General features: G+C 35.7%; 3 protein-coding genes across 6 annotated transcripts; 1 reads left to right on the forward strand and 2 right to left on the reverse strand.

Moving 5' to 3' along the window:
* Positions 1-206: 206 nt before the first annotated feature.
* Positions 207-4,708, reverse strand: LOC126374798 (mitochondrial amidoxime-reducing component 1). Of its 2 annotated transcripts, none has more exons than XM_050021520.1 (8): positions 4,581-4,708; positions 3,877-4,105; positions 3,332-3,476; positions 2,812-2,906; positions 2,490-2,607; positions 1,895-2,100; positions 1,614-1,688; positions 207-510 (listed from the first exon to the last, which is right to left on the reverse strand). In XM_050021520.1, the coding sequence occupies exons 1-8, from the start codon at positions 4,591-4,593 to the stop codon at positions 381-383; spliced, it is 1,011 nt and encodes a 336-aa protein (XP_049877477.1). In that variant the 5' UTR covers positions 4,594-4,708; the 3' UTR covers positions 207-380. The 2 variants fall into 2 exon arrangements, with proteins under 2 accessions (XP_049877477.1, XP_049877476.1); XM_050021519.1 differs by having other exon boundaries at positions 4,569-4,658.
* A 1,070-nt stretch (positions 4,709-5,778) lies between these two features.
* On the reverse strand, positions 5,779-8,070 carry LOC126374807 (uncharacterized). Of its 2 annotated transcripts, none has more exons than XM_050021530.1 (3): positions 7,521-8,070; positions 6,678-6,750; positions 5,779-6,497 (listed from the first exon to the last, which is right to left on the reverse strand). In XM_050021530.1, exons 1-3 carry the CDS (start codon positions 7,857-7,859, stop codon positions 6,214-6,216), a joined length of 696 nt encoding a protein of 231 aa, XP_049877487.1. In that variant the 5' UTR covers positions 7,860-8,070; the 3' UTR covers positions 5,779-6,213. The 2 variants fall into 2 exon arrangements, with proteins under 2 accessions (XP_049877487.1, XP_049877486.1); XM_050021529.1 differs by having other exon boundaries at positions 6,666-6,750.
* Positions 8,071-8,840: 770 nt separating this feature from the next.
* Positions 8,841-9,870, forward strand: LOC126374816 (signal recognition particle 14 kDa protein). Of its 2 annotated transcripts, XM_050021542.1 has the most exons (4): positions 8,841-8,925; positions 9,023-9,135; positions 9,210-9,282; positions 9,356-9,870. In XM_050021542.1, exons 2-4 carry the CDS (start codon positions 9,112-9,114, stop codon positions 9,580-9,582), a joined length of 324 nt encoding a protein of 107 aa, XP_049877499.1. In that variant the 5' UTR covers positions 8,841-8,925; positions 9,023-9,111; the 3' UTR covers positions 9,583-9,870. The 2 variants fall into 2 exon arrangements, with proteins under 2 accessions (XP_049877499.1, XP_049877498.1); XM_050021541.1 differs by lacking the exon at positions 8,841-8,925 and having other exon boundaries at positions 8,948-9,135.
* Positions 9,871-9,891: the final 21 nt, after the last annotated feature.

Here is a 9,891-nt window from a genome sequence, read left to right on the forward strand (position 1 = left end):
TGGTTTTTCTTTTATTTTTAGAATTTTATTTAAAAAATATTTAGATAAAATAGAATGACCCACGTTTTGCATTTAAAAAGAAAAAACATTTATGTTATGGACCAATATGACAAGTCGACAACGAATTTATTATTTCAATAGTGAAAACCATAACATACATATATTTTACTTATTCTAATTTTAGTTCTTAGTTAGGTATATACTTAAAATATATAATATATACACTTACAGTATTCGTACGTGTACATTGAATATTTCAACGTGATGAAATACAAAATTCAGTAGAATATTTCTCGTCAGGGGGTTAAAAAGGCCAAAAAGCAATATTTTTAAATGAATTGCTTTGCTGTCGCGTTTTTAGACCCCAGTACTCTTAAACTTTATGCGACATAAATGGGATCGTTGAGCGACACCATGCCGCCGGGTTCCGACCGCAGCGCCATCTGCAGGCCCATGCGCGGGGAACTACCCGCCGCCTTGCGCTCCTCCGGGTCCGATACTTGGCGGTAACTGTAGGAAGAGCCTTTGTTAGACATAATTTGTCGTGCAGACTAGTGAATGTTATCCGGAGCAAGTCATGTAAATAAAAAAATATTGATGATGGTGGAAGCGGTCAGGTACGCAGGATATATTAAGGTGCGCAGACGCTCGCGCAAAACGCAGGCGCACACACTCGTCTTACCCCTCCTTGCTTTAGTGGAACGGAAAACCGATACGACTGAAAAAATATTATCGAACTACTAGATCCATTTGGTTAGTAACAAACTTAAGAACGATGTTAGTAAATTATCTTAAAAGACATACAACTTGTTGGGTTTTTTTAGACGTGACTTATTTTGGATATCCCGATTCCTGCAGACACTTCTAATTTTATTTTAAGTTATACCCATCATTTTCTTGTCCGCCGAAATGGAAAAGGACAGATGATTGGCAATTGTTAATTTTAAAATGAATGAAAAGCCCGGGCGAATAAAATAGGCATCTCGCTGATATGCAACCCGTTTGACGTGGCTGTCAACTTAATTCTGTCGGGTTATTGGCCAATATATGATTTTGGGAGGGCTTTTAGTTTTTTAAATATCTGCCTAAAATTGACGTGTGTTCCATAAATTTTATGCCTGTCGATTACCCGTCCCTTTTCTCTTCTGCGGATAAGAGAACAGGTATAACTTAAAATTAGATGGTTTGTACAGGATTCAGCACCATTACCTACTTAACCACTTGGTTTAACTACTTGGCCGGAGAACTTGTTAGTGTATAACCGACCACTCTACGAAACCTGTAGCGGAGGAATATAGATGCCCGGTAAATTAAAAGCTCGGTACCAAGCGCTGAAAATAGATTGATTATCAGCTCGCCGTCTGGCCTCAATAGACTAATATTCAATCAAACTTTTTAGATCGCTAACTTGTTAGTTTCAATGCGAATTTATTATGTACTTACTTTAGAAACATTTCTACATGTTTACTCTTTACACTAAGTGTCTTATTTTTTCGCGATAAGAAAAGAAGTTGTGTCCGACAATCATTGACACTGTGACCTTGTAAGATAAGCAATATCGCGGGAGTATTTGTTTTCATAATAAGAACTATACAGTACATAAAACAGTTTACCTCTTTAAAGTCTCCAAAGGCTCGGTCTTCGCGTTGCGAACTCCAGTTTCTGGATCAATTGTTGTTAAAATGCACCTAAAATGCAGAGAGGGAACCATCATTGTGTAACAGAAAATAGACTTAAGTATGTTCCTTCTAAAAACTAATATCTACTTATGGCTACTTGTTAAAGGATGAGTGTTTTGTTTATATTGATCAATATGTAGTTCTGAACATTGCAGTTTCGTAATGTTCTCTTTACGCTATACATCGTAAATGTTTTTATGTAGCAGTTACCATACCTTCCACAAGGCTTGATGATTTCATACACATGGTCACCGATTTTGACGAACTTCCATTTATCTTCGTCGTAAGGCTGGGCGCCCTTTAATACGAAGTTGGGGCGGAAGTTGCGGTGGGAAACTTTGCAATCCACCAGCCGTTTGTTCAGGTCATCCACTGACGCGTCATTAATCAGATTGAACGACACCTCATCGGGGAGAGCACCCTGCAAATTAATTACAATATTTAAAGAAAGTCGTAATCCCCAATTCCCTTTTAAAATCTAAACTCCGTTGTTTAACTATTGTGTTTGTAACTTGCGTCTACTCGATTTCTAGCTTTCTATTGATTCCTATCGAAGTATTTAATCAGCATATCGGCTCTGATTATGTTCAAGTGGTAAATTCTTTTCAGAGTCGTTTTGAATACCTATGAGGTATTGGAGAATAGTATTTTATGAAAACATAGTGCCATGGTAAGGCCTCGGTTCATGATCACATTCCATAACATACAGTACGTACGTTATGTTATGAACTAAATTGTTTACTACTCCGATGACCTACAACACAATCAAGCCAAGTATTTTGTAATTGGTGTCATCGATAAATGATATACCGTGTCATTCTTTCTGAACTTGTAAAATGAGTAAAATGAGGTCGCCTCCCTTAGTGACCGACTCTTCTGAGATGCGTAGTATACCAGTCTGTAATTGTCGCTAGATTTGTCCATAATTCTGAAAAACACAAATACTTTTAAATATACGAATAGTGAGAAAATTGTTATGAGATTTTCGGCTAATTCCATGAGTTAGGTAAATATTTAATGTTTTTTTTTTTATGCTTAATAGATAAGAGAAGAGAAAACACCGATGCTTGTGATTAGTTGTGATACGATTGATTCACTCAACATATAACGTACAATGAAATAGGTATGTCACCTGGAAAACCATTCAGCGGGCTCGTATCCGCAGTCGTAGACTGGCACTTGTGTACCCCATACAACTGCTGTTTTAGGTTTTGTTCGAATTATCACCTGAAATTTAAACAACATTTACAAAACCCCAAACAAATAAGAAAATATTTCATCTCGAGATCACGTACATTTATTTCATGAAAGCTATCGTCATAGTTTAGCTTTCGAATGCTTCAGTGTAAAAATCGTGATGGAAGGAATACATAGGATAGATTCATTTCTATCCTGCAATACATACATAGGTACACTAACGCCTGATGGGGTAGGCTGAATCTCAAGTAATCAAAACTCAGTTGCAGTCACCTAAAACCAATCTAAATAGAATTAAATAGAATCGATTTTAAGCAATATGTATTGTATAATTCATGTTCTCTAAAAAACCGGACCTATCAAAAATCTTCAGGTTAGGTAAGCGGACCCCGTGAAAACGGAATAACACTAAGGAGAATTCATGTTACATAATAAACATCCTAAAAAGCATGTACCTCTGCCAAGTTAAGATGCAGGGGTTCCATATCGCTGTGCTGCAGGGTCAGTACGGAGCCCTTTACTGAAGGTTGAACCAACAGAAGTTCGGGATGCGCGCGAGCTGTTACGAAGTTCATATTTTTATCAACAACCATAAGGACTCTGCAATTGAGAAGTATCAATACAATTTACAATATTTAAGTATGTATTTATTAAAAGTACTTAAGTAGGCATGTTGATTCAAACGGAAAATAACGTTAGTTACAATCGACAACATGGGGTGCTCTCTGTAGTAGATAAGTGGTTATAAATAGTAATACAGGGTGTTAGTGACATCGTAACGAAAACTTTGTGGGATGATTCAGGACATGACTCCGAGTTAATATCAAGCGAACCTCTCGGTGTTCGTTACGATGTCACTAACACTGTATAATACCTACTCTTCTTAAGGAATTCTGATCAGTCACCTATCACTTGATAAGGATGAACTTACACGCCAAAGGAAAGCTTCCTTTCAGTTGTAGAATTCTAAAAGGAAACATAATTATCATGGTGCAGGTACCTGTCCCTAAGCCAGCCATCCCTCAGCCCCAACATGGAGCACTCGGCTCTGTCAGCGACCACAGGTCCGCAGGATTTAATAGGATAGATATACAAGTCCGACAGAGTGCCAACTTGTGTCCATTCTGTCGGCAACTTTGTTTTTTGGTAGTAATTTTGGTATATTTGAAAGGCGCAGTATGCTCCACCGATAGCGCCGGCTGTGACCGCTGCTACCGTTAAACATTGCCCTGAAAATTATATTTACTAAGGTACTAACTGTGCATTGAGATAGATAAAAAAACCTAAATAAACTTTTTTATTATTATTATAAAATATGTACTAGACATCAATGCATAGGTACAATTATATTTAGGTACGTATATGCCAGACTGACAGATCTATGTAACTCACGCTTGTAACGCTCATCGGAGTAAGCAGTTATAGGTACAATTACGTAGTACCAATATTTATTCTATGATTATACGTGTAACGTGGTAGTGGATTCCTATTAAAATTCTAAAATGGTCAATAGGCACTAAGTAATACTAAGTATATATATAGGTAGGTATTATGCCAATATTTTGTTGATTCAACACGTAGACTGCCTCTTAATTTTTGCCCTTAAATACTAGTAGGTATTTATTAGGTACTTATAATTAAAATTATAGTGACGATTGTAAGAACAGAAATAAGCCTGACGCTGTAATATACCTATTAGCTTACCGTGATGCGACATAACTTTTGGTTAAACTGACACAAAATATAAAAGTAATCTTATCAAAAGACTGCCGGCCGAACGGCGCTCCGAGATTAAACTGACGTTAGCAACGAGACATTCGTATAAAATTAATTATTGCCCTTGTGTAAAGTCAATAGTCATTTTGATATAAACCGCGCCAAATTAAATTAGGTAAAACGGGCTCCATCCACTTATGTCTCCTAACATCTCCAACATTTCCCTCTTTCAGAAAGTGAGAAAAATAAGTTAGGTAGGTACCTACCTGTAAGGAAATAAAACAGCTTACGTAGTTCTAATATATTATAATATTCTAAATACAACTTTGAAAGGCTTATATAGCGACATAATGAGCATACTCTTCGGCAGAATTACTGGGCGAGTATTCTTGTCAAGTCTCGCCGAGATAACATTATGGCGGCCGTATATTCTCGAGCGAGTGCTAAACGTAGTGATTATATTCTCTTTGCAAGTGCTCTCGTCTCAGGTCTCGCTGAGAGCTCTCGCCCCTGAAACCTGTTCGCGAGACGGACAAACGCTGCCGTAGTGTTGCCAAAACATCGATAGTTTTATAATCGATAGCATATCTAATAAAACTATACTATCTAGAGAATGCGCCACGAAATAAGGAAGGACTTTCCAGGCTACGTTCGCCAAATATAATATAGATGGCGTTGTCGAGATTTAAGATAAGATAAGATTCTTTATTTGCCATAAATGCAGTGTGACAGATGTTACAAAAAATATAGTTTACTGTGCATTTAAATTACATAAATCATGCAAAATTTATAGAATTTAAAATATAAAAGTGTCAATACAAAGGTCCTATCGTGTTAATTACCTATTTTATTATTACTCGGGTAGATAATTATTCAAAAACACAATGTAATGGCAGAAGCGCATATAGAAGCGCGCGGTTTTTTGTTGGCACGTTCAATTCAATTCATTTATTACTAATTATTAGCGTAATATGGGTACTGGCAGAATATCAGTGTTGGTGAGAGTGGGCACTCGTACCATACTCTTAGCAACAATATGCTGAGTCAGTCCCATTTCCCTAGGCAGTGTTAGCTACTAGTCACAAATTGTTAAACTTAATTTATGTAAATGCTTTTGTAACCTTCACTGTTTTGGGAATAAAGTTACTGAGTTACTGAGTATAAAAATAATTGTTTTTTGATATGGATCACATTATGTATAGAATTATGTTGCTTTGCTACCTATTGTTTCTCTTTATTTTGATCAGAATATTAATGGGTGAAAGATGTAAATATGCCTGGGTATAATATAAAAATATATATCTTTGGGTAAAACAACATATCTCATTGTCTATTGTTCACTTCACTATCGATAGTTTATCGACACACGAGAACAGGACACAAAAGCATGTTAATAACTGTATATCTATAAAGTGCTATTATTGTAGTGATTATATTAATAAAGTGAAAAATAATATTGTTGTTTGTGAATCATGAAGGTCTGACAGCAGCTGGTTCTTAGACTATAAAGTGAGAAAAAGAACAAGAAACAAGTTTTTATTCTTCACAAATCAACCTTTTATTTATTTATTTATTTTCAAGGCTTACCTATTGTGAGTGACGTTGGTAAATTATAACCATTTTAATCTGCGGTATTATAAATAGTGGTACTTAAAGACTTATTTTGCATGTTTTTAATAAACAGCCCATCAATTTCATACATTATTTGTAATCGCTCGTCTTCACAGAGTTTCCTAAGTTTATTGGCTAAAATTTTGCCATATCTATCACAATCATCTTCTCGTGTGTCACTTTTTTTTTGTAAGATGGTGTTCAAAGTACATATAGCCTGTTTCATAATTTTGCTGGTATCCATTAGTTCCGGTGGATTTATTCGGCGTCGTGTTGTTGCTGGTCGTGGAGCTTCTGAAAAAATCAATTATTTCACCTAAAATCAGTAAGACTACTGCCTATTCTGTAATCTTTGCTCTTTGTCTGTAATGTTCTCAGTTTCGGTGAACATATGAGATCTAGCAAAATAAAATAAAAACGCAAGTTTATAATAAAAAAATATTAAAGACAAAGTTATGTTACCTTCCTTCATACCTTCTATATAAACTGTTTCCATCGGAATTTCTTGTCTATCATCAGTTTCATCTTCATCATCATATCGGTTACCCTATAAAAAAGAACATTTTATTCAAACGGGCTTTTTAATTAAACTTTATCGATAAATTTTTACTCTAGTATTCAAAATGATAAACACTGTCGATTTCTTAAATTAAAACTAGACGAGACAAAATTGAGGTTTATTATACTATGGTATATGTTTATAATATACTGTGCGTCAGAACCAGAATCATGGCTCATGCATGATTCAATGAGAGACGTTTCCCAAAAAAATATATAGATGGCGCTGTATAGATTTAACGTGATAATTACTTATTTTCTCATTGCTCGGGTACATAATTATTTAAAAATATAATGTAATGGTAGAGGAATATATAAAATTAATTGTTGCTTGCTATTTAGATCACATTAACCTACTTATATTGCTTCCCTTTATTTTGATCAGAATAGTAATGGGTCGAAGATATGTTGTGCCTGGGTGCAATAGCGATGATCATAATTTATACCCAAAAACAAATATTAAAGATGCATATTTGTCTGTTAGCCATAAAATTAGAAGGTTTAACGAAGGTAAATCTTTACAACGCCATCTATATTGTTTTTGAGGAACATAGCCTGGAAAGTCCCTCATTGGCGATGGTGGCATGTTTTGTAATAGTTTTTTTTCTCTAGCCTATCTATTTATCGGGAAAATTGTTTTCTTTAAACTATCGATAATCTATAAATAATGTTCTATGCAACATTATTTCACCCCCTGTCGGGACTGCACTTTATTAGATACGAATACCTATTTATCTCCAAAAAGAAATATGTCCTTACTTGATTTTCCGCTTTTACTGTGTTTTTGGATTTATATAGATGTCCTAAAAATGAATTCATAAATTCAAAGGCGAACCAAATCGGTTCGTAAACGTGTTCACGACCTAGGCCAGATTTCATTGTTGTTTGAATTTTGCGTAGGTGTCCTCTGTATGTTGCCATTAAAGAGTCCCTCTTTCTCTTCAGTTCATCCACTGAATATCCAGTTTGTTCCGATATCCTAAGCCAAGCATCTTGCAACTTTTTGCGATTTTTGTAGAATTTATGACTTGGTTCCCATAATACAGATTCAGTTTTATATATCTCTAAGAAATGTAATTCACTTTCATGGTCCCACATATCTCATTCGTTGCTTTTCTTATGTGCACAGCGGACAGAATAACGTGATTATAATATAATACTATGGCATTGAATCACGCGAGAGTGTAGTTAATGATCTCGGCTTTCCTCGCGAACAATGCCGAGACTCTCACTTGGTCCAAAAACAGACACGGAAGCGAGCGCGGGCGAGACACTCCACGGCGACGCGAGAGCGAGAACTATTTGATATACATACATGTACACACTCGCACTCGGCGTGCTCGCCGCCACACGCCATAAAAATTGAGTGTTGCCAACAAGACATACAAAATACTGTTACCGAAATCGATAGTTAGACTATCAAAAAATCATTATCGATACTATCGATTTTTTTAAATATCGATAGTGGTAACTTCGAAAACCGAAAGTAGGGAAGCGAAATGTCGATATTTGACTATCGACAACGACATTTAGCAGTTCAGTAAAATAATTTGAAAAAAGCAAACGTAAGCCCCATACACCTACAATAATATTGTACAATCCTTTAATTGTGCAATAATATTGAATAACCCCTTTGATTCCAAACGTGCAATAACTTCTCTTAATAAAATTGACAAACCAGTCTGAACAATATTTTCGTGCGAGCAACATGTCCGACGACGAAGTTTTAAGTGGCAGCCGCGCTGGTAATTTTGTTGAATAGAAAAAAAAAACGTATATGGGTTAAAGAATGGTTGAAAAGAAGGCCAGTTTTCACTCATGAAGGGCTTTTAAACGACTTAGCCTTAAATGAGAAGAAGAGAAATATAAAAAAATAATACCATGACTGACCGATCGCGATCGCTCCGAAAACTAAAATGAAAAATATTGTGCAATGTTAAGCCTACACAGTGCAAGAAAATAATATTGCCCAATAAAAATTAAGCTCGCTCAATCTTTTGTTCAATCATTATGCAATGTTTCAATACTATCCTTAAACGTTCAATAATATTGTGCATGCATGCGTAGCATCTCTACTTGGTCTGTGATGCAGATATAATTATTGTGCAATATTATTGTAGGTGTATGGGGCGCCTAAAACGTAACTCTATCGATACTCTACGTAGTAAGTAGTAACGATATTTGAAAATGTGTATCTTTATGTCAAAAAACGTCAACGTCACTCAACGTGGAGTGAGATTAAAATTTTCAATTATTTCCAGAAATGCTTGATTTTCCTAGAGTTCAGCGAATATTTTAAATCAAAATTACTAATGATAATTAGCTGAAGACACCCACATATTCCACAAATATGGTTTTATTAAATAATGATGAGGTATGTATCAAACATTATATCGATGTATTTTAAACTATTAGGATGTATATTTAACAACTGAATCCCTGTTTTAGTTTCTCGCCGAGCTTACAAAACTCTTCCAGAAGGCCCGGGCCGCTGGTTCTGTTACCATGACTATGAAAAGATGTAAGTAATTTAAAAGGTTATCTCTACGACTGTATAGGTTGAAGAATTGTCCTACATTGGCAAAATGTTTCAGATGACGGTCGAACTAAACCACAGCCACGTGATGGAACTCCTGCTGTCAAAAATCCGGAGTACAAATGTTTAATAAGGGCACAATCCAGTAGCAAAAAAATCTCAACTGTTGTAGAGCAAAACAATGTTGAAAGGTTCAGTACAGCTTATTCAAATCTGCTCAAAACAAGCGTGAATGGTTTGAAACGTTTGAAAAAGCCTAAGAAAAAAGCTATGGCAACTCAGTAATTTGGTTAAACTGGAGACAATGTGTCAAGAGACTGTATACAGTTAAGTGCGCAAGTGTTTGAACAAAATGTGAACTTTGTGTACCACCATGGTGTCCTGGCTCGTAGGACGAGGTCCATTGAAGTGTGCTCTTCTCCCTGAGGATGGAAGAGTTGGTCTTGCCTGCTGTGCTAGTGGAGCAGCGCAGTTTAGTCACTGACCATCTGTCCAATGAACCTATTTTTTATATCCATACTTTATATACTTAAGTTATAACATTTTTAAAATTAAATAATTGGTTCAACTGTATTTTTTGTTATAATTCCCCCC

The sequence above is a fragment of the Pectinophora gossypiella genome, chromosome 18 (assembly GCF_024362695.1).
Source record: "Pectinophora gossypiella chromosome 18, ilPecGoss1.1, whole genome shotgun sequence".
Taxonomy (NCBI): domain Eukaryota; kingdom Metazoa; phylum Arthropoda; class Insecta; order Lepidoptera; family Gelechiidae; genus Pectinophora; species Pectinophora gossypiella.

Bases quoted from the DNA above. Each gene is read 5' to 3' on its own strand.
- LOC126374798 (XM_050021519.1), bottom strand. From the start codon at position 4,593: ATGTCGCATCACGGTAAGCTAATAG. The intron at 2,101-2,489 runs GTATATCATTTA...ATTAATTTGCAG, and splicing joins AGTTCAGAAAGAATGACACG to GGTGCTCTCCCCGATGAGGT. The intron at 1,689-1,894 runs GTATGGTAACTG...TCTGCATTTTAG, and splicing joins ATCATCAAGCCTTGTGGAAG to GTGCATTTTAACAACAATTG.
- LOC126374807 (XM_050021529.1), bottom strand. From the start codon at position 7,859: ATGTGGGACCATGAAAGTGAATTACATTTCTTAGAGATATATAAAACT. The intron at 6,751-7,520 runs GTAAGGACATAT...TCTTTTTTATAG, and splicing joins CAGTAAAAGCGGAAAATCAA to GGTAACCGATATGATGATGA. The intron at 6,498-6,665 runs GTAACATAACTT...TGATTTTTTCAG, and splicing joins TATAGAAGGTATGAAGGAAG to AAGCTCCACGACCAGCAACA.
- LOC126374816 (XM_050021542.1), top strand. From the start codon at position 9,112: ATGGTTTTATTAAATAATGATGAG. The intron at 9,136-9,209 runs GTATGTATCAAA...TCCCTGTTTTAG, and splicing joins TTTTATTAAATAATGATGAG to TTTCTCGCCGAGCTTACAAA. The intron at 9,283-9,355 runs GTAAGTAATTTA...AAAATGTTTCAG, and splicing joins TACCATGACTATGAAAAGAT to ATGACGGTCGAACTAAACCA.